This window comes from Rhinolophus sinicus, chromosome 3 (genome assembly GCF_057876585.1).
Source record: "Rhinolophus sinicus isolate RSI-liver-muscle chromosome 3, RSI-T2T, whole genome shotgun sequence".
Lineage (NCBI taxonomy): Eukaryota > Metazoa > Chordata > Mammalia > Chiroptera > Rhinolophidae > Rhinolophus > Rhinolophus sinicus.
Window position 1 is genome coordinate 157,750,962 of NC_142503.1, and position 23,015 is coordinate 157,773,976.

At 53.7% G+C, this 23,015-nt stretch overlaps 1 protein-coding gene across 2 annotated transcripts in view; it reads left to right on the forward strand.

The window, feature by feature from the left end:
- Positions 1-766: 766 nt before the first annotated feature.
- Positions 767-23,015, forward strand: part of SMAD6 (SMAD family member 6) — a 73,026-nt gene continuing 50,777 nt past the window's right edge. Inside the window, exons 1-3 of one of the 2 annotated variants that reach the window (XM_074327526.2) lie at positions 774-3,582; positions 11,048-11,104; positions 14,931-15,008. In XM_074327526.2, coding sequence (XP_074183627.1) covers positions 2,769-3,582; positions 11,048-11,104; positions 14,931-15,008 — 949 coding nt within the window. In that variant the 5' untranslated portion in view covers positions 774-2,768. Of the gene's footprint in view, positions 3,583-11,047; positions 11,105-14,930; positions 15,009-23,015 lie in introns of both variants that reach the window. The other variant, XM_074327527.2, reaches the window with a different exon arrangement.

Genomic DNA, 23,015 nt, shown 5'->3' on the forward strand with positions numbered 1-23,015 from the left:
AGAAGTGACTAAAAGAGGCCACAAGAGAGGCTTCTGGGGTGCAGGTCACGTTGTCTTCTGGGTCCTGGTTACACAGGTGTGTGTTCACTTGTGAAAATCCATCCTGCCAATCACTTGGGATTTGCCCTCTTAAAATGCACTCTCTCCTAGGATCTATATGGTTCTGTGAACAACGCAGGGCAGGCATCATCATTCCCATTTTCAAACACAAAACTGAGGCAAAGACAACTATTTTGATTTAGCCAAAGTAGTAGGGGATGAGGGTGGGGAAGCCTCTCAGCTCAATCTTTCATTCGGGAGAGCAACTGCCTCCCCCAGAGAGCGCAGCACGAGCACTACCTGGCTCCAGGTAAAGCTCAAATGGTTCCGAATCCTTCCTGCAAATACTGCCCTTCCCCCAGCGCACACAGACTCAGGGCCAGGGACTCGCACCGCCGCACACTCGGAAGGCCATGCCCACACGAGGGCACCCCGAGGAAGACCCGCTCGCCCGAGCCCCTGCGGCCCCGGCGGGGGAATGGCGCCCAGTCCCGGGCCAATCGGAGTAGCGGAATTTCTTTCATTCAGCAAGGGGCCGAACTCCGGCTCCTGCCCGGAAAGGGGCGGGGCGCCGTGCCGGGGGCGGGACCGCCGCGCGCAGGGGAGAGGGCGGTGCCCGCCCCGTGGCCCCGCCAATCGGCGCCGCGCCCGGGGGGGTAGCGGGGACCGGGCCTTTTTTCCCTCCGCGCGGGACCAATCCGGACTTTACAATCTTGAACTTTTGCCACCCTCGGATGAGCGAGCGCGCCCGAGGAGGTACCCCGCCGCGCCGGCTCCAGGGCCTGGACCGGCCTTAACCCTTCCCGCGCCGGTCGGCCTGCTGCTACCGCCGCGCCCCCCAGCTCGTCCTAGACCCGGAGGGACCCCGTCCCCAAGCCTACCCCTATTTCCGTTGCGAAACGTGGCTGGGGAAAGCACGACCCCCTACCCACATCCCTTTCCGTGGTTCAGAGAATAAATTGGGGAAGGGGGAAGAGGAAGCATCCGCCTGAGGGGGCCCGGGACGGCTGGCGGCCCGCCTGGCTCCGAGGGAGGGCTGTGGCGACTAAGCAGCCGGAGAGGAGACACTCCCCGCCTTTACCCCACCCTCTGTAACTCCCTACCTCGGGCAAGCCTGGAGTCCCCGTGCGCGAAGCGTCCCACGCCCTGGGTTTGGCCCAGCAGAGCGACCCCTGACTTTGCGCAGGGGATGTGGAGACCTCGTGCCATCACAGAAGATCCCTCTACCCCAACAAACCAGCTGCCCCCTGCTCCCAAGAGCCGCAAACCAGGAAAGCTCACACGCACACCCATTTTTATTAGCCTTCCTTGCGATGGGGGTTTGGACCAATCTAAAATGCAATGTGTGTTTATAAGTTTGTGGCCCAGCCAGAGAGAGGCAAGGCTCGGTTTGCGTTCGAGGCTCAGTGGGTCCGTGGACCCTTGCGCCGCGCGCCCCTGGTTTGTGTAACCGTGTGTTGTGTGTGTGCGCGCGCGCGTGTGCTCGCTCGCATCTGTGCCCGCGGCGCAACGCGAGCCGGAGAGCGGGTTGTGGGCGCTGTCAGGTCCCGGGAGGGGGTGCCGAGGCGAGCGCAGGGCGGGAGCCAGGGCTCGGCCCGCCCCGGGAGCCGGCCCCTCGGAGCCGCGGGCCTTGCAATGGGACGTGTTCTCCTTTAAGAGTTAAGAAACTTGAAACCTTGTTTGCGCAACAATCAGCGCCGCGGAGCCGCCAAAGTGTCTAGACTGGCATATGATGGGAGGCAGCCAATGACTCCGCGGCGCTCCTCCGGGGGCCCTCAGTGTGCGTTTGAGGAGAACAAAAAAGAGAGAGAGAGAGCCGAGCAGGGAAGCGAGCGAGGGAGCCGAGCAGAGAGAAAGAGCCGCCGGGCGCTGCCTCGCCAGACCTCGCCGGGACCGCGGGGCCACCGGGAGGCACTTTTTGTGAAGGGGGAGGGGGGCGACCTCTGCAGCCGCGGCGCCCTGGGCGTCCGAGCGCAGCGTGGGGAGGGCTGTGACCTCTACCTTGGTGGATTGCATTTTTAATTAAGGATTCCCAGCGGCTCTTTGGGATTTTTACAGTTTCCACTCATGTGTTGTCACCCGCGTTCGGGAGAAACTCGCTCCAAGTGCATCTAGCGCCTGAGACCTGAGACGGAGTTGGCCTTTCGTGCATGCAATTGCAGGGATTTTGGTTTTGTTTGGGGTTTCTTTTTTCTTTCTTTTTTTTTTTTCCAGGGAGTAAGGAAGCTGGGGTTATCAACAAGCCTGTCTTTCGGATCCTGCAGGAAAAGTCCATGTAGTTAAGCGCTTGGGTTTTACAGGCAGGGCTTCCCAGACACATTTGGGGGGTTCGGCGCGAGCGCTTTGTGCTCATGGGCCAGCCGCGCAACTTTTGAAGGGTCGCCGGCCCATGCGGGGACTTTCTGGCGGCTCGTCGTCCGCGGTACCCCTCAAGCGCTGGGGCTGGAGTTGCTGAGTAGCCCGGCCGCCGGGGTCCATGTAGCCGCTGGCCGGGCGCGGACTGTGGCTCGGCGTGCGAGTGTTCCCCGCCGGCCCGCCCCGGCGAGCTCCCTCATGTTGCAGCCCTGCGGCGCCCCTTCGACGATAGGCTGTGCGCGGTCTGCACGGCGCCCGGCGGCGGAGCTTCATGTGGGGCTGCGGCCCGTGCAGCCGGCGCCTCGCTGAAGGAACTGACCCCCGGTAACCGGAGACCGCCTCCCCCCCCCACCCCCGGCGCCAAAGGATATCGTATGTTCAGGTCCAAACGCTCGGGGCTGGTGCGGCGACTTTGGCGAAGTCGTGTGGTCCCTGACCGGGAGGAAGGCAGCGGCAGCGGCGGCGGCGGCGACGAGGATGGGAGCTTGGGCAGCCGAGCTGAGCCGGCCCCGCGGGCACGAGAAGGCGGAGGCTGCGGCCGCTCCGAAGTCCGCGCGGTAGCCCCGCGGCGGCCCCGGGACACAGTGGGACAGCGAGGCGCCCAGGGCGCGGGGAGGCGCCGGCGTGCAGGGGGCCCCCCGAGGCCCATGTCGGAGCCAGGGGCCGGCGCTGGGGGCTCCCCGCTGGACGTGGCGGAGCCGGGAGGCCCGGGCTGGCTGCCGGAAAGTGACTGCGAGACTGTGACTTGCTGTCTCTTCTCGGAGCGGGACGCCGCAGGCGCACCCCAGGACGCCGGCGACCCCCTGGCGGAGGCGGCCCTAGAGCCGGCGGGCAGCGGGCGGAGTCGCGAAGCCCGCTCGCGGCTGCTTCTGCTGGAGCAGGAACTCAAGACGGTCACGTACTCGCTGCTGAAGCGGCTCAAGGAGCGCTCGCTGGACACGCTGTTGGAGGCGGTGGAGTCCCGCGGTGGCGTGCCGGGCGGCTGCGTGCTGGTGCCGCGCGCCGACCTCCGCCTGGGCGGCCAGCCCGCCCCGCCGCAGCTGCTGCTCGGCCGCCTCTTCCGCTGGCCAGACCTGCAGCACGCTGTGGAGCTGAAGCCCCTGTGCGGCTGCCACAGCTTCGCCGCCGCCGCCGACGGCCCTACCGTGTGCTGCAACCCCTACCACTTCAGCCGGCTCTGCGGGCCAGGTGAGCGCGCCGCGCCTGGCGGGGCGCGGGGGGAGGGGGGCTTGGGGGTCCACCTCCAGCCCCATTCCGTGGCCTTCTTTTTACCCCAGACACTTAACTAGGGCTGGTGGAACACTGCGGCTGCCCTGGAGGCGGGGAGCCTCACCCTGGTCCTGCCAGGGAGTGGGGATGTGGGCACACACGTCAAATGGCAACTTCATCAAGGCTCAGGCAAACTTAAAAGGCTACACGGTTGAGTTTTCTCTGTGCAGTTTCAGGGACTGAAGGTAGGCTCCAACTTCATAGGCAGTGAACGGGAAGGGCAGGCTCAGGAGAAACCAGACTTGTGTGCCCCCCCACCCCCCACATTTACCCCCAGTCTGTGCCCAGGCCTGTAGCATTTGTGTGCATATGCCTGTATCTATGTTATACTTTCCTATATCAAGTAGACATAAGTTGTGAAATTGGGTGGAGACGATCCATGGCTAGAGTCAAAGTGTTTGTAAATTGTTCCTCTTGTTCCTTTGTATATTTGGAGCAAAGCTTTTGCAGGGTAACCCCTCTCAAAGTGGAAACCACCCTCTTGCCCTGATTGCGCCCAGCATCCCTTGAGTATCAAATGCCAGGGCCTTCCATCATCATCATTCTCAATTCTGTGTCCAGCTTTTGTATAGTTGAGGGTTCTGGGGGCATCTGTGAGTAGGTGAGGAAGCCAGGTATTTTATTACAACTGAGAACTACTCCCCTTCTTTGTTCTCTTCCTGGGACTTCCTGCACACACCCCACCCCCAGCCCTGCTTACCTGAGGGTGCCCTGGGTTCTGGAGAAGAGGTGAGGACAGGTGGAGGTTCCTGGCAGGCCAGAAGCTTGCAGGAAACACATTTTAGCCTGCAGCATCTCGGGGTGAATGCATCTTAGATGACATTGGGGATTCTGCAAGGGTATGACAGAGAGTTATAGGCTGCTGGTGTGGGAGGGCTCTGAATTCCTCCAGGGTGGCCCCACTAGAGAGAATCAGCACCCAGCACCGGGGTCCATAGAGGGTCAGATCACAGGTCTGACTCCCAATGTGGAAGTGGAAGGCGGGCCTAGGAGTGTGTGTGGGGTGGTGGCTGCAGTGCAAAGGAAGGTGTCTCTGTGGTGGGTCATGGTTGGGGGCTGGTGGGAGAGGCAGCATTTATCCCCCTGCCGTCTCCCCCGCATAGTTACTCCAGGCTGTGTTCAGGAGATTTTGGCAGTTCCTGACCAGTGGTGAGCTTTCTGTGCCTCTTGTACCTCTTCCTGACAGTGGTTTCCTCCCTTCTGCCACCCTGTCTCCTTCCTGCCTGTGCGGAAGGAGGCCCGGCATGTGTCTGTAACAGGGTCTCACACACAGGAGCTCGTTGCTCTAACCTGGAGCAAGGCTTTGGAGGGTGGGTAAGGGGAGGTGGGTGCTAAGGAGCAGAGGCCACCTGGGAGTCAAGGTGCCAGGGGAACTCAGACATGTGAGTGGGAAGGGGTGGAGTGAAAAAGTTGACCACAGACAGGACCCAGTTTTGCCAAGGATGGGTGGGATCCCTGCTCCTTGGATGAGATGTCAGTTTGGGTGTTGGTTTGAGTTTCTTGCACTTGGGCAGGTACAATTTGAGGAGCAAACAACAGTGGGATGGTGCTTAACCACAGACTTGGTTCTAGGCTCTGCCTGGCCAGTGACACAACTTGACCTTGGACGAGTAACCGCCCTTCTTAGTCTCCCTACTGTCAGTGGCAGTGGCTCCAAGAACATTCTTCAGGTCTAATTCTAGATGAAGCATTGGCCCTTGACTCCCTTCCTGCTCCCAGAAGGAGGTGCTATTGCAGGGGCTCTGTCTGTTCTCCCTCTTTGCTAGCCCAAGGAGCCCCCCTTTCAGGTGAGCCTGGGGGCTGTTGGGAGGACTGCTGATCTAGGAAGTTTCCAGTAGGCTCCAGATTGACCCTCTTGCTTCATTCCCCTGCCTGAGGGTTTGGGCTGTGGGGACTGGGACTGAGAACTGGGGGAGCCCTTTGCTGCCCACCCCACCCCTGCTGCCTGGCTGCCAGCCTGGCCAGCCTGGCTCCCGGAGCTGGGCGGGTACATAGCTGGAGCTCAGCCGTGCGAGTCTTGATAAGGAGACTGCTCCTTCCAGGGCTCTGGGGGAGAGGGCTGGGGCTCTGGGGCAGGCAGGCAGGCAGACAGACAGACAGACAGACACAGATAGAGTACACTGGAACCCCCAGAAGGCCAACTGAGGGACACTCACCTGGCACCAGTCACCCAGTGCCCCCTGACCTCAGTGGGAGCCCCAGTGACAGGAGGCCCCTTTCTGGGCCGGGCAGACCCTGTCTGCTCAGAGTAAATCCTGCTTCATCTATGACTTGCTTTGGGGTATTGGGGCCAGTTCCCCTCTTTGGCCCCTTTCCCCATCTGTAAAGGGGAGGGAGTGGACAGAATCCCCGAGGTCTCCCGGGCAGATTCCAGGTTACCAGGCCTGCCTCCCCTACCCTGCCCTTTCTCTCATGCTTGTCTCAGAAGTGAGGTCCTCCCGCTGTGCCCAGCTCTGCCTCCCACCCGTGTGGGAGTCCGGCCCTGGGGCTCCCTCCCTCTGGTGTGTCTTTCTGTCCCAGGAAAAGCCAGTTCGCTGAGCTCGGTGCCTATGTGGACGGAAATGTGGAGAAATACTTTAATCACAGTTCTAACCTGTGTTTATAGAGCTCCTTTCTCCTGAAAGTATCCATTAACTTTGGAATAAATCTCCTGCTCTTTGCTTTACCACTTTTTTTTTTCTGTAATTATATTCAGTAAATTACTATTATCCAAATTGCGCCAGGGAAAGAGACAGAGTGAGAGAGAACTTCTAAACGACTGGAGGAGGCTGCCTAGGAAAACACAGGGTTCCCAGGCCAGGACTATAGGAATTAGAATGGGCTAGAAAGTTTTCCTTTTATTTGGCCTGGCATTATCCCTTTGAAATGAGATCAATTTCAAGTTGGGCTTCCAAGCCCCCGCCCCACCCCGCTGTCGGCCCCTGGGCCTGGCCTCCCTGCTCCTCCAAGCTCCTCCTTGGAGGTGAGGAAGGGGTGATAATGTGCAGTTTGCCTCTTGCTGGCGCCAGCCGGCTGCGCTGTTTATCTGGCTGCCGGGGGAATCTGGGCAATTAGGCTCAGCCGGCCTTAAAGTGCCAGGAGCTCCTTTTCTGTGTCTCCCACCCTGGGGCCTGGGGTTGAGCCTTCAGGTTCTGGACGTGGAGGGGACCGGAGTCCAGGGAGGCCCCCTCCCCACCCACAGCCAGCCCTTGGTAGGGTGGAAACTGGGAGGCCCGGGGAGGTGAGTAGAGCCTTGCCTGAGCAAGATGCTGGGCGGTGAGGATGGGGGTGGAAGGTAATGTCCCAGACTGAAATTACCCGGCACTGGGAGAGGCTGTGAACTCTTCTGGCTTTAGAATTAGGTCTCAAAAGGCTAAGTAGCCCCTGGAGGCTAACCAGAGGCAGTTGGGGCTGAGTTGAACTGAGCATTAGCCTTCTGGTACACTCAGCCCCTGGCTGACTGCTCTCACTTCTGGAGGAAGTTGGAGGAGATTCCTGAAGTTGATGCCTGAGGCTGGATGTCTGAGGAGACTGGAATTTGTGATGTCTCTTCTCTCCCTCTCTGTGTGTGTGTGTCTCTCTGTGTCACCCTCTTCCTCTCCCCCTCTCCTCCCCCTCTCCCCCTCTCCCTCTCTTCCTCTCTTTTTCTCTCCCTCTCTCCTTCTCTGCCTCTCTCCCACTTTCTGTCTTCCTCTCCCTCCCCCACACCCCATGTTCCTTTCTCTCAGAGGGCTCTCCAGGGTTCTAGTTGTCCCCTTAAAGTTTAGAGCACATAAGTTATTTTAAAATGAACATAACTTTTGCAAGCCCTAAGATAACTTCTAAGAGGGGAGTGAACAGAGGGCCTGGACGCCGCTCACACTTTTCTTATGACCTTTTGTCTCACACATGAGCGTTCCACCTGAGTGCCCACCTTGCCTACCTGACTTAGTGTCCTCTGGCTCCATCCGTTCTCCCAGATCCATGGGGCCTGGATGTGCAGGAGTGGAGTGGACGCCCCAGTTAAAGGTTACCCGCTACCAGTTAAAGGTTACCCGTTGTTGTTTATAGCAGCAGTCTTCCTACTAGCCCCAAAGTGGGAATAACCCAAATGTCCATTAGCTGATGAATGGATAAACAAAACGTTGTCTCTCCATCCCGTAGAATATCATTCAGCCATAAAAAAGAACGATACTCTAATACATGCTACAACATAGATGAACCTTGAAAACATTCTGCTAAGTGAAAGAAGCCAGACACAAAGGCAACATTATGTGACTCCATGTGTGTAAAATGTCCAGAATAGGCAAACCCATACAGAGAGAAAGTAGATGTGTGGTTGCTGGAGGGTTTGGGGGTTGGGGAAAATAGGAACTGACAGCTAATGGGGACAGGTTTTCTTTAGAGGTGATGAGAATGTCCTACAATTAGCTGATGGTGTTGGTCTCCCAACTCTGAATATACTAAAAACCACTGACTTGTACACTTCAAAAGAGGGAATCTCAGTGTATGTGAATGATAACTCAATTATTTTTTTTTTTAAAAAGGTAACTTGGTATTGGCCCTCAACTGGCCGCCTCCCCCTTTGTTTAGTTGAAATAGGATAACATCTGTCTTCCTGTGTGGCCTTGGGCAGGTCCTTTACCTGGCTGGACCTCAGATGCCCCATCAGGTGAAAAGACGTTGCCTTGGGCAAACCTCTGACATTTTAAACTCGTGTGTTGATGGTGAAGTTTATGGGCCCTCAGACTTTTTTACTTGCCTGGAATGGAAGTTAGTGGGGAGCTTCCAGTTTCCCCACAGTTGTTAAACAGTCCTGTGCAAAGCCTTTTGCTGGAGCAAATGGGGGCCTGCGAAGGTCTCTCCTAAGAGCTTTGCAGTGTGTCTGACATTTCAAGTTTGTAGATTTGCTTTCTGTGTCACTCAGGACGGTAGAACCCACCCCTCCACCTCCCACCCAGCTCAGGTGTGGCCATGGCTAGTGTGTGTCACAATTCTAAGGCCTATGTGCCACCTGTTGGGGGCACTTCCTGAGCCCTTCCCCGCCTCCACCTTTTGGGTCGCAGGTAAATGGCCACTGAAGGAGATGCCAAGGTTGATTGCAGTACAGTGAGTGGCTTGACTCCAGCCACCACTGCCCATCGCTGCCAAGTTTCACTTTGGAGGACAGATCTGGGGGGCAGATGTCCAGAGCTCCCCACCTTGTGTGGCCTGGGCCTCCGCCAGTCAGATTTTGCCAAAGGAACCCTAACAAAGGAATTGCAGGCCTCCTGATAAATTCGTGGGGGAGTGGAAAGGGTACGAGGCTGGGGGTCAGGAGACCTGGCTTCTGGTTCTGGCTCCGGAACCAGTTCTCTGTCTGGCCCTGAGGGAGTCACTTCCACTGTCCAGGCGTCAGCGTTCTCCGTACAGTGGAGAGCTGGCCTCAATTCTCCCTCCCTGTGGAGCTCTAGCGCTACCTGTGTGCTGCCTCTTGTTCTGAGAGGCTATTCCTCACTCACGTCTGGTCTCTCGCCATGCCAAGGCCTGAGGACTGGTGGATAAGGGGAGTCCTACTGAAGCAAATAGCTCCCTTCCTTGAGTCTTATTTGGGGTCCCCTGCGGGTCACCCCTTTGGCTCCCCACGTCCTCTTGCTCCACACCTCTTGTCTGCAGACGCCTTCAGCTTGACCATGATCCTCATCACTATTGTCTGTCCACAAATTTGCTGTGCACGTGATGGACTGGACCCCGCAGGGATGAAGGGGTGGAAGACGGGGCGCCTCTTGATTGCCTGTCTCGTTGGGGTGTAGCGCAGAGTCAGGCCTGGGCTGACATCCCAGCTCCACCATGGTTGGCGGGTGGACACTGGGCAAGTCCGTTTCCTCACCTGTAAAATGAGAATAATATCGGCCATCTTACTTTGTTTGGAGAAAGGATGAATGCAATATAGGCGCCCCATGAGCGTAATTAACCCCTCTATACCTAAGGTCCAAGAGAATAAAATACAATCAATGAAACTGAAAATGCCTGGCATGGAGAGAGACAGAGAGGATGGGCGTTCAGCAGATGTGTGCATCTCTCCAGTGGCTACTCCATGATTCACTTTTCCTTCTCCCTAAATACTGGCCACAAAAGAGTCCCTGTTCCTAGACCTCAGAGCCTTCACTTTGTTGAAGTAATTTCTGGCTGGAAAAGCCAGGGTGGGGAAGCGCTGGAGCTGCCCTGGGTGTATAGAGCAAACAAATGCTCCTATAACTAATTGCGCCTTATTATAATTGCGAAAAACACTTATTATCCCTTGTGTCATTACTGATACCTGCCTAATAATAGTTATTACCCCTTTACTACCACTGAGAGTTTGTTTTAGTTTGCGATTTGATGGTAACAGTTTCATTTAGGGAAAATGAAGGGTCATTTCATTCATGCAAATTGTTACTTAGTTTAGCAAATTGTTACTTCCCCTAAAGCAAGAGGCTAAGGAATTCTTCTGAAGACAAAGTATATGTTTTTAAGGAGGAGTATTTTAGGCAAATGAAAGGAAACCAAAAGAAAAAGACCATAGACAATAAGGAATCGCAGAGGGTCTGAGCTGGAAGGCAGTGAGAGCTTCCCTTCTCCTTACAAAGGAGGAGACAGGCTGAGAGCTGGCAGTGACTGCTTCAAGGACTCCCGTCTCCAGTAGGTAGCTGTGTTTGGCTTCCTGGGTCTCAAGGAATCTTGCCCTCCCCCTTGCCCCAGAGAATGCTAGTTCTAATGCCGCTTGTTAATGGAAATGAGCTTTTATGTCTGGGCCTCTGCATTCACACTGTACTACCAAATTGAGCAACTGAAAACACAGAATGCCCAGTTAAGTTTGAATTTCAGGTAAACAGCACATACTCTTTTAGTATGAGTATGTTCCAAAAATTATAAGGGATATACCTGTATACCAAAAAATTATGCCATGTATACCCAAAAGTCAAATTTACCTGAGCATCTGGTATTTTGTCAGGCAACCCTGGCTCTGACTTTCTCTGCACCCGCATTTCTTTTGTTATAATAATAATAGTTACTGTTCGTGGAAGTATTTTTCCACACTACCAAGAGCTGTACTAAGCATTTTATATACATTGTCTTCTTTTGCCCTCCTGGCAAACCTAGGAGGTCCATATGATTATTTCCCCCATTTTAGAGCTGAGGTAACGGGCTCAGAGAGGTGAAGTAACTTGCCCAAGGTCACACAGCCAAAGAGCAGGGTTTGGTCCCAGGTCTGGACCCCAGGCCTGTGGCCTTACTGTTGGGCCGTGACATTCTAGTGGATCTGAGTAGCAGAGGTAGTGGGAGAAAAAGAGGGCTTCCTGGGGGCTGAGTTATTAGTGGAGGAAACCAATAATCAAAAGCATGTAGAACCCCTAGGTGTGAACTCGCCCACCCTGGTAGTGACATGCTGTCTCCTGTCTTCCAGAATCACCACCACCCCCCTACTCTCGGCTGTCTCCTCGGGACGAGTACAAGCCACTGGGTAAGTGTGTCCTCCTCCTGACCCTTGGGGAGGTGTGTTCATCCTGGGCTCCCCTTCAGTCCAGAGCTGGTGCCTGCCCGCCCAGCCTCAGTGCTGAAGGGCTGGAGGGGAGGGGGGCCAGCCGGCCTGGTTGCCTTTGAAATGGGGTGAAGTTTTACAAGCACACCCTCCGTTGGGCCAAAGCAGACCCAGCCTCTGCAGCAGGCTATTTACATCTTGAAATTCCTCAGCTCATCATTAACCTCTCTGTGACCTTTAAACATGGGCCTGTGGGAGATGAATGGGTTTCCACTTAAGCGTCTCATTGGAGGTGGGTTGGTATTTGTCTCTTTTCCTTTCTCTCCCTCCCTACCCTTAGATTGTTCTCCGTTAGTGTGTATTAATTATTACTGTGATACATAGGTTGAGCAAGAAGTCTGTTGAGAGGAACCGAATGTTCCCCCCCTTTTTAAGCCACGAAGTTCACCTGGGCGGGAGCAGTTACACTGTTTGGTGGAGGTGGGAATGTCATCTTCGACAGGTCCCATTCAGAAGTAGAACGTGCTTTCTGTAAACCTCGGGGCTGCAGGAACAGCTCATGTTCCGGAGTAGGTGCATGTGGTTTTAGAAGTAGACATGGCCTGTTTCCTGGCCCTCCTGTTGCCTCCAGTGGAGAATCCTGGTGGTGGGCTGAGTTAGTTTGGCCTCAGTAGGACCAGGAGAGAAGCTTTGTGACCCAGGCCGTTCCCGTGGGACTCAAGCTTTAAAAGTCAGATGGCGTGGCAGTGATGCTAACACATTCCATCAAGTGACCACAAAAAGTGGGTTTTGTTTTGTTTTGGGTAAAGGCCTCTTCCCAGTAGCATGTGTCAGCATCACATGGGAGGTCCCGTCTAAGTGTCGACTCGCAGGCATCCAGTCCAGTTTGCCTCCCAGGCCCCCTGTGGAGTCAGAAGTGCCCATCCGCTCCCTCCAGGAGTTTGACCTCAGCCTAGGTGGACAGAGGCTGTTGTATGACAGGGTGTGAGTCAGAGGGCAGCTTCCCCATTGTTTTCCCCGATGCATGAGCCTCCATGGATAGAGGAGATGTATTTAGTTCTCTGGGGAACTGGAGAGGTCATCTAGTGGGACCATGTCACTTCGTAGAGGAGGAATCAGACCGGGGGGCAGGGAGGGCCCCCCAAGTAACCAGCAGGAGGGCTGAGGCAGAAACCCAGAGCGACCCCCTATTCAATGTCTGGTTCTCCATCTTTCCCTCATCAGCCTGTCTCAGCATTTCATAAGTCAGCATAGTTCCACTAGTCATTTAGAAGATCCCTATTTCCATTGGGGGGAAACAAAAAACCCCCTTCAAATGTTCTTAGCAAATGTAGCACCTCAGTTTGAATGTCAAGGACCATATTGCCCTGAGGAATTGTGGGTCAGCCTGTGATAAAGCAGCAAAAATCCAGGCACCTTGCAGCCCTGCAGAATCACCATTTGGAAATCAACAGGTGTCCTGGTTATTTTGTGATTGGGACAGTTGAGGCCATAGAAAGAGGAAGTGACATTTGCTGGTGATCATATAGCTCAGGGGTCTGCAACTCCAGGCCACCATCTGTTTTTGTACAGCTCGTGAGCTAAAAATGATTTTCACTTTCTTAGAGGTTTAAAAAAAATCAAGAGAAGACGAATATTTCATGACATGTGACAATTATATGAAATTCACATTTCCGTGTCTGTAATAAAGTTCTACTGGAACGTAGCCACGGTCACCCGTTTCCATATTGTCTGTGGCAGCTCCCACACCACTGTGTAGACTTGAATAATTGCAGCAGAGATTGTATGGCTCGCGAGGCTGCAAATACTTACTATTGGCCCCTTTGCAAAAAAAGTTGGTGACTCCTGATTTTGCTAAGAGTGGAGGTAGGATGGACTTGAACCTGGGGCTCCCCAACTTCCAGATGGGGTCCCTTCTTGGGGCTTATGCAGTGATCAAGGTAGGGAGTGTTCTTTTTCTGTAACACCCCGAAGACACTTCAGACTTCGAGGGCCGCCCTAGAAGCTCCAACGTGTGAGGGTTTGGAGAGTGCATGGTAGGGACTTACTGTTAGGCTGGTGCAAAAGTAATTGCGGTTTTTGTAATTATTTTTAACCTTTTAAACCACAGTTGCTTTTGCACCAACCTAATAGCTGTGAGAGGTGGAAACTGCCTGTTGTTCCCACTCCTGGGAACCTTACAAAGCTGCCTGTGTTGGCTCCACAGTCTTTCACTGAGAAATAGGGTCCAGCCTGTGATGTTGCTACTTCAAACAAGAAGTGGCAGTGATACTCGGGGTGCTGAACACTTGGGGAACATTAGTTATTAAAAGCAACAATCTTTAAAGAAGTTCCCACGAAGACATTGAGGTTGTTCTTTTTTTTTGAAGAGATTTTTCCATCTGTCCTTATTTTCCTCCAAACACGTTTTACCAGCAGATAACTTTTTCGCGCCCTGATAAATAGTCTGAGTTCTTTTTTGTAGTATTTTCTTTTCCTTGCATTGTTGCTTTCTCATAAACAACAAGTCAGTGCCCTTCTAAGCCTCAGTGATCACATGAGACCAAAAAACAAAATAAAACCCAGAACAGCCAGTCAGCATCTGGCAAGTGGGAAACGAAAAAAAAAAAGGCCAAATTGGTTAATGTTTCATCTTCCCGCTCCCGAAGCCATGTGGTAAAAGGGGAAAAAAAAAAAAAAAAATCCTGCAGGATGGAATGGAATTCTAGCTAGTAAAAGCCTAGGCTAACGGTTTTTACCCCAGGAATCCCCAGCTTGGGGTGCCTCTCGGGAGCCAGGTGGGACCTGCTGAGCCATACCTGGGTTGTGGTGGGTGAGAAGATGAGATGAAAATGCTGCAGGCCTCACAGAACATGCCTTACGACTCCTGGACAGGCCTGTCCCTTCACAGGAATAACACCCCATGGCTGGTAGCAGGAGGCACGGGCCCAGGAAAAATTTTCCAAGTCGGCTTGCCCCAAAAGGCATCAGCTTGTCAAGCTAGCAGCTCAGTGTTCAAGAAAAAAACCTGCAAAAGCTTTTCCTTTCCCCATCGAATTGCACTGCAGAGAGGGGAAAACAAATAATGCACGCCATATGAGGTACTTAAAACTACTTACAAAAAATAAACGCCTTAAAAAAAACACACACACAACACAAAAAAACAGTCCAGGCATTGAAAGTTGCTCTGTGAACAGGTTTAGATGTTAGGGAGTGGAGGAGGGGAGAGAAGAAAAGTTACTCTGGGAGCAAATGCTTGAGCCCTTAATTAGAGGGGTGTAAGCGGGACAGAGTGAGGATGGCTGGTAACTTGTTAAAACAGAGTTTCCCCAGCTCCAGCGGGAGGAAGGAAGGAAGGAAGGAAGCAAGAAGGAACAACTTCAAGAATTTTAATGGTTGTAATTAAGTACAGCAACTATGAATTGTTTAGAGGCTTAATTTAACCTTACCCAAGGAGGCTCCAAGTTGCTACTTGCTCAGTCCCCTGAACTTGGGTTATTTCTGTGGTCAGAGCAATTGCAACTTTTTCAGGTGCCAGGGCTGCAAGAGTCAGCATTTTCCAGAAGAGTTCCAGGCTGGCTGGCCTGGCCTTGCCTCGTATGATCATGGGACAGGGTTACAGAGTGGCATCAGAAAGTTGGGAGGGACATGCTGCCCTTTGCAAGCACTTGTGTGCACACACGTACACGCGCACACACGTACACGCGCACACACGTACACGCGCACACACGTACACGTGCACACACAGATGCATGACAAAGCAGGAAAGGGAGATGCTCTCCCTGCCCCCCCTCCCCAACTAAATTCTCTTTCTCTTTCCTCCCCATAGATCTATCTGATTCCACATTGTCTTACACTGAAACGGAGGCCACCAACTCCCTCATCACTGCTCCTGGTGAATTCTCAGGTCGGCATTGGTTTTTCTCTGCACGTTGTTGTGTTGACCTTTACAGAAGGGGATGGATGGGGGTGGTCCTTGATAGAGGCCTTTTTGATATTTCCACTCTTTTTCTTTCCCCTTTTCCTCCCACCCCTTCCTGACTGGTGGTGCTGGGGCTAAGAAGAGTGTGTGTGAATGAGACCTAAAGAGGATAACTTAAAGTATATGTCAATCCGTGTTTTAACCAGTTGTCTCTACCATGTCTCTTGTAGAAATGAGTAAAGCCCAGCATAACTCTTCGTCTCTCATTTTAGCAAGGGGTCTTCTTCTGCCAGCTGCCGACAGGCAGCAAATAGATGTGCTTGCATACATTTCTCTCGTCATGGGTTTCTCTTCCTGTCCCCACTCTGGGAAGGGTCAGAAGAGCGGGAAATGGAGTGGGTAGACTGGTAAACGGGGTTTGACAGAGGCCAGAGGTTTTATCTCTCCCTGAGCAGTGGATGCTGGGCTAGGGAGCAGAAAGAACCCCGGTTTGGAGCTCCCCAACCCCTGCAATTAAGTGTTGGCCATAGGGACATTCCGGGAATACCTAAATCAAGCTTTCCTGAAGAAATGAGAGGTTGGTGGTGACCTGCGGGCATTGAGGGCTGGGCAGGACTTGGGTGCCAGCGTCTGAGGGGCCCTTTGGGAGCATGGCAGGTGCTGTGCTATGAGAAGAGCTGGGGCTTGTGGCCTGGCTCCTGCAGCACAGAGTGACAGCCCCTTGGGCTGGATCTCGGGGTGAAGGCCTCTGTCTGCATCGGAACTGTCTTTCCCCTACTGCAGGCCTATGCTGTGAGCAGAGCTATTGAGTGTTTACTTGGGGCCATATCGAATGTTTACTTCAGCCCCTTTACACGCATCTCAGAAGAATGGTGAAGGAACTTCCCCAGGGGCACGTAGTAGCAGAGCCATTTGCCACTCTGCTCCTCCATCACCACTGTTCTGCCCTCTACTTTGCAAGGGCTGAGTGTACCTCCTACAAACTTATTTCGCACAGAGTTCGGACTGTCCTCACCATACCCTCCCGGTGACTACACGATGCCAGTTTCTCGTGGTGCCTGGCCATTTCCCACGTCCAGAGCCCTTCGCCATTCATTGTCTATCCCGTCACAGCCGTGGGAGGTCACAGGAGTACACATGTTTCAAAGAGGGAGAAACGAGAAGCAGGAGCAGGAATTGTCTTGCACAGGGTCTCATAGGGGGGCTCATGGCACAGCTGGTATTGGGGTCCACGTCTTCTGGGTCCTACTTACCTTCTGGTCTCGGATGGCCCCTCTAATGGGCTACTTTGTTTTCTTCTCTGCCTTTTGGCCTACTTGGTTATAGTGTCTTTCCCTGAAAGAGCTAACCAGATGGACACAAAAAGTGAACATTTTAATCCATTCTTTTTCCTCTGTGCCTATGGGGATGGAAGCCACATATAATCTTGTAGAAGAGGATTGAAAGTATTTCTGAATGCACGATTCTGTGTTCTTGCCAACCCTACAGGTATTTAATTTAGATGGGTCACATTTGACATTGGTTGGGTGGGTGGGTAATTTTTTGACGTCCCCGTTCCCCCGTCATTAATTGTGGAAACTTCCATGTATGGAGATGCCTTACGGTTTCACGGTGTGTTCACGGACAGAGTCTCTTGTGATCTCTGTCGTCCCATCCCGGGCGTGGTGTGTGGCTCAGGTGGGAAGGAGCAGACCCCAAAGCACCTGTAGGAGGTCCAACCCCCATCTGGTTCCCAGGAGAGAGTATCGTCTGGAGGCTGGGAGCCACTGGGCCTGGCTGCTTTGGAGGCTGTGTTTGGGATTCCCGCCCAGTTTATCCCCGAGCAGTCTTTGGTCCTGCCACGGAGAAGGCTCTGGTTGATCTACCAGGACTGTGTGGTTCTCGTGAAGAAATTTGGCATCTAGTGGCTGGCATTCTAAGGGGCTGAAGGAACTGGGAGGAAGTTTGGGATTTCCTGTGGGGAGGAGATGGAATGGCATCTAGTGGGCTTTGGTCTGAGTGCCAAGAGGTCCTGGTAGGTGAGTGTCATTCCTCGTTGTGCTCACCCCGGCACGACGTGCATCTCCTCCTGCTCCAGAGGTTCACTGTTCAGCTTTTCCAGTTTACTCGTGCTCTGGGGGTCTGAGGACCAGTGGTCTGGCACTGCCCCTGCCTCCTGGGAACTCACAGACCTGGGGTGGTGGTGGCCGTCACACTGGAGGACAGGCTCCGACAGGGAGCCCCCCTAGGGTGGGGAAAAGGCCCAGAGGTGTGGAGGTCTGTGTGGATGAGGAAGGCAGGACTCATCCTGCGCGGATGGAATGCAGGGCTGTGCCTGAGGCCCGGGTGGGAGGTGAGGGCCAGGCCAGGCCGTTGGGTGTTCCAGGACGGGTCATGCTGCTGTTGACGACAACAGTTGACATTTATTGACACTCACTACTTAGCGCTTTGCTAAGTGTTGGTCATTCTCCATCTCCGTGACTCTTTATCACAACCCAGTGACACAGACGTGATTCCCCCTATTTTACAGGGGAGGAAACTGAGGCTCATGGCTGGACCAGCTACCCAGATTATGACCTGGCAGTGCCAGGCTGAGGACGGGAGCCTGAGCAGTGTGACTGTCCAGCTCTCTCCCCTGTGGGCCCTGCCAGCATTCCACAGCAAGGATTCCCACCCCCACCCGGAGGCACACCCTGGGGCCAACCTGGCGTGATCAAAAGGAGCCTGGGGGCGGCTGGTCCCAACTTAAGTACCAAGGATAGGGGTGGGGGGCTGGCCAGAGACACTGGGCTCGGCGCTTGTCCACGTCACATCAGGCAGAACTTGAGGACCATCCGAGACCACAGCAGACAGCTGCCCCAGGCCTCTCCAGAGCCCCCCCTTCTCAGTGCTTTGGGATAGGTGACCTGCTAGACCAGGGTGTCTGCAGCCCCAGGACGGAGACCGCCCTTGTTTGTCTTGTACAATGACAATCCCAGCACCCCGCCTGGGGCTGTCTATTTTTATCCCGCTCCAAGGTCTCTGCTTCACTTTCCTGTCCTGTTGTTGAGGCCACTTCAGAAGGAATGGTGGGAATTTTGAGGCTCAGTCACAGCTGGGCAGGCAAGAACATATCAGGGGGGTGGCAGACAGGGGACTGTCTTATTTCAGCTCTCTGCTGAATGGTTGACACGACATTCATCTGGTCCCTACACCAGCTCTAAATCTAGATACGTGATCCCCTCTGAACAGCCCAGAAAACTGAAGCTCAGAGGGGGCAAGTGACTTCACCAGATCCCTCAGTGAGGAGCAGAGCTTGACACTCTGGGTTCCTTGCTTAACTCAGGGCCTGAGGCACTGTCCCCTGACTGGCTAAAGCCCCCTCGGGCCATCCTCTTCCTCTCTGCAACATCTCCACCTCTCTGCCTTTCCCTTGATTTCAGTTTAGTTTGGGGATGAAAGCAAGATTAGCTATTTAAATTCATACTAAGGTGTGAGTGGCTGGTAGGATGAAGGGCCACATGGGAATGGCCATCTGAGGAGGGCTGAGGGAAGAGGGCAGGGTTCTCTCGGCTCTGCAGTACTCTAGGCTAGAGGAAGAGAATGAGCAGGACACCAGGAGCTTTGTGCCCTGGGTGAGACAAGGAGCAGCCAGGCCAGGCTCGGTGCTGGGTGCTGAGTGAGCTCTGGACCATTTAACAAGAGCTTGAGGTGGTGGGCTGCTTTAGAAGCTGGCTCTGCCTGACTCCGTGCTGTGGGGTTGGGGGTGCAGCACTGAGCGGGGTTCTTCAGGAGCCAGTGACTCCCCTCTGGGATCCTATTCTAGTGCTTACTGGATAACTGTTCAAGTGCTTTATTAAGCACCCATTGTATGCAAGGCATGGCATAAGCTGCCTGTCATGGGGACCAGGCTGTCCCTTTTGCTGACCTTGGATGTGTGTTCTGGCTTCTCAGTCCTCAGAGCGTGCTGGTTTCTTTAGAGCTGCATCAGCTAGGGCAAGCCCCTCATTTTAAAGAGAAGGCCTGGGGAAGAAAGGGAGCGACCCAGGACCACGTGGAGAGTTTGGGGCTCAGCAGGATGTGGGTGTCTTTCCTCCACCAACCAGACTACACTCCTTGAAGGCATATATCCTTCTCTAGGACCCTTGCATTCTGCAGATTGACAGAGTTTGGGAACAGAGGCTCTGAGAGGTTAGGAGAGTGGCTGAGGGCCACACAGCAAGCATAAGCAAGTAGCGCTAGTCCACAGCCTCGGTGGCTCCCTGCTGCCCACCCACCTGCTTCCTTTCCTCAGTGGTCCCTGTCAGGGCCGGTGCTGTCTGATGCTCACTGTTGGTGCCCACAGACGCGGGGAAACGAGTGTGTTGATTCAGTATTGTCTCCTGCCATCTGCTCACTCCAGGCCCCGAGCCTGCTCTCAGATGCCCTCGTCTGACACAGACCCTTGAGCCCCTTGTTCTCCAGAGCGCCCAGCCAGTCCAGCCAGTGTTTGCGGAGCTCTGTAGCAAGGTGGGCAGAAGACCATGGGCTGTGCACCAGTGTACCCTGGGATCAAGTCCCAGCTCTGCCATTTCCTACTTGGACTTCGGGGAATCCACGTAACCACGCTGTCCCTCAGGTTTCTCACCTGTAAAATGGGGATGATAATAACGCCCTATCTTATGGTGAGGGCTAAATTAGATGATGCCCGTGAATCAGCCAAGGCCATTACAGTATGCCAGGCTCTGTGCTTAGGTCTGGGGGCACAGAGACAAAAATGACATCATCTCTGCCCTCAAGGAAGTCACAGACAGGTAAAGACACAAACAGTAGAAATGAGTAGTATAAGAGGCAGACTAGGGAAAGAAGGGATTAGTGATCAATTCTTGTTGTGGTGGGGAGATGACCCAGGAAGACTCCCTGGAAGAGGTGATATCCAGGTTGAGTTTTACAGGATGAATAGGAGTCTACCAAAGAGATAAGATGTGGGGATAGGAGATGAGTTCAAGGTATAAGGAATGGCAGGTGCCAAGACTTGGAGGTGTGAAGACAGCCTGATGCGTTGGGAAGCGAAAGGAGGTCAGAGGGGTTGGGAAGCAAAGCACCAGGCTTTGGTGGGAGATGAGGCAGGGTGAAGCCAGGGCCTGGATAATGTTTTTTTTTTTTTTTTTGTAACTTTGTACTATAATATACAGAGTGCATAGGTAGGTGTCCAGCTCAGTGAAGTTTTGCAAACTGCTCACACTGGGTGACAGGCCTGGATGACAGTGCCGTACATGACAGTGCTGAATCCTGACACACAATGATGCACATGCCTCGTGAATGGGCAGACGGTAACATTTTAGCTGAAAAGAGGGTTTTATTTGGCTTTGGAAAACAGGAAGGACGTCTTACCTGCTGTCCTGACACAATTAGACTTGGACTTAGGTCAGTCTCCATGGTAAGAGCTGGCCCTTGGGTGTGGCCACACCCTCTCTGCCTACCCCCTAAGTCAGGCTGCAGCCTGGAGGTGGTGGACAGGTTTTGGGAGGGACCCTGAGCTCCTAGACCAGGACCAGCTTGCCATTTCCAATTCAGAAATGGCCTCAGACCCCTTGCCTTCTCTCCGGGTGGGGGTGACGGAGAAGGAGCACTCACTTCCGCTTTCCAAATCAGCAGCATTTGGAACTTACATTAAGCCTCTGCCTTGCATGTTTTTAGTTTTGACCGAAGAGTAAAAAGAGCTTCTTCCCTCCTTAGAACCTCCGGGGTATCTCACAGGGGGGCCCATTCTTTCTGGGTTGCTTGTTTGAGGCTGGAGTAGAGGTAGTGAGGGGTGAAGGGTGACAGAGGTGGCTGCGGCAGCCCTGGGTGTACCAGGCAGTGGGGGAAGGGTTCTGGGCAGCCTGGTTGGCCATGAAGCCAGAGTGGGTTCCAGACTTGGCTTTGTCCCTTACCCTGCCGTGTGACCTCAGGAGCTCCTTACATCCCGGTCTCAGTTTGCTCAGCGGTACATTAGGGCCATTGGGCCACTGCTCTCTGGGACCCCTGGATGCTGATGTGTTTCAGGCAGAAGGTACCAGCTCCCGGGCCATGAGGGCTTGTGTGGAGAGCTGGGGCTTCTGGCCCACAGAATCTGAGCTTCTCATGATGGTTCCAAAGCAAAACGAAGGCCTTGGACAGCAGCACCATGTGGAGGGAGGTGGTCAGTGTCCTGGATACACTACACCCCAATCCCAGAGCACTAAAGATTGGGGACTGCGGTGAGGGTATACTTAACCAATAAAGAACCCAAGGCCCAGACAGGGCAACTGACTCACCAGAGATCACCAGCTTTTACACCCTCTGCAGAAGACCCCAGGGCTGGTATGTTTCCTGACTGGGCTTTGGAGTAACAAGTCAATGTACTGAACATTTATTAAGAATCTACTGCAGGCCAGTATCAGGTAGTACAAAATGATGAAAGTACCTTCCCCTTGAGGAGCTGATGGTCAGGAGAGGAAGACATCAAGCAAAGCATGGGGAGTGATTTTGCTAAGTGCTGTGGTACTGTGGGCACGGCTTAGCACTGGCTTAGAAACAGGAGCCAGAAGACTCTTAGGGTAGGAATGGGGTGTTCAGGAAACCTTCAAGGAGAGAGTGATTCTGAGTTGGGTTTTGTAGGATGACTAGGAGTTCTCTGAGAAGCTAACAGGACATAGACAGCCTGCAGAAGGGACAGCTTGTGCAGAACGCTGTGTCTGAGTTTGTTTGTGACGAGAAGGTTAATATGTGAGCGATGGGAGAATAGGGACAGGTGAATCCAGAGAGGGTGTCTTGAATTTGCAGGAATGGACTGGAATGGACGGACTGTTGTCACTGGGCCAGGGGACCCTGTGGTACACTTGGTCCTGAAGGGGCTCTGGACCTTGTCTGGTATCCAGCACAGGGCCTAGCCCATAGCCAGAGGTCATTGTGGAATGAATGAATGAATGAATTTTTGCCTGGGAAAAAGACATCCAGAGAGAGAGAGAACACGTAAAGATAAAAACAAATATCCAAACACATATTTGAGAATCACAGCTGACACAGAGCTCTGTGCGAGGCACTCTCTAAGTGCTGTGTACATATTCATTCATGGAATCCTTCCCACAACTCTTATGAGGTAGCCATTTTTATTAGCCAAGTAAAAGAAGTAACTGAGGCTCAGAGAGGTTAAGTAATTTGCCCAAGATCACCCAGCTAGAAAGCAGTATAACTGGATCAGTACACAGGCAATCTGGCCCCTTGGGTTCCCCAGTGTCTCGCACGGTGCCTTCTCTGCCCCCTGGAAGATATAGGAGTCACATAGTTCTGGCTCCTCGGGGGCCTCCGTGACCCTGGGTATCCAAGATTTGGCATGAACAACTACCACCAGGCCCCAGAGCAGCTCTGCTCAGGATGGTTGCTGGATGAAGAAAGGCATGACCAGTGAGATGGAGGGTAGATGGGCTTCTGAGAGGAGGCTGGGGTGAAGGGGAGTCCTGTGCTTAGCTAGCACTGCTTGACTCAGAGCTAGTGGCACCCCTACCTTTCACTGTGCCTCGGGTAGCCTGCATCACCGAGGGGAACCGGCAGGTTTTCTCAGGAGACCTGAAATTCCAGAAAATATACTTGCTTGCATACAGCCTAATCACAACCATGTGTCTGCTGGGTCCCATGGCTCGCTCTCCTCCTAGCCTTGCTGGCATGCTTTCCCCGGGCGCCTGCAACAATCGGGAGCCGTGCTCGAAAGTTTCCTTGTCAGGGGAGAGTGGCTGTTGCCAAGAGCTCCTTCTTTGATGCAAAAAATATATCCTGAAGGTACTTTGTCAGATGTTTTTATATTAAACATTCTGCTTCTGTGGCCCTTGGCTGCCAAGGGAAGCAGAGATGCATGGCTTTTCTAGTTGCCCTGATGGAAAGAATTCCTGGGGTTCACAGGCTTTTCTACGTGCCCCTCGTCCCCCACTCAGGGCCTGGTCCCCTCAGCCACAGAAGGTCAGGCCTTGGGGGCTGGCACGTGCGCAGAGCAAGGACGCTACCCTCACCTTGGGGTAGAAGTTGTATGGGTTTGGG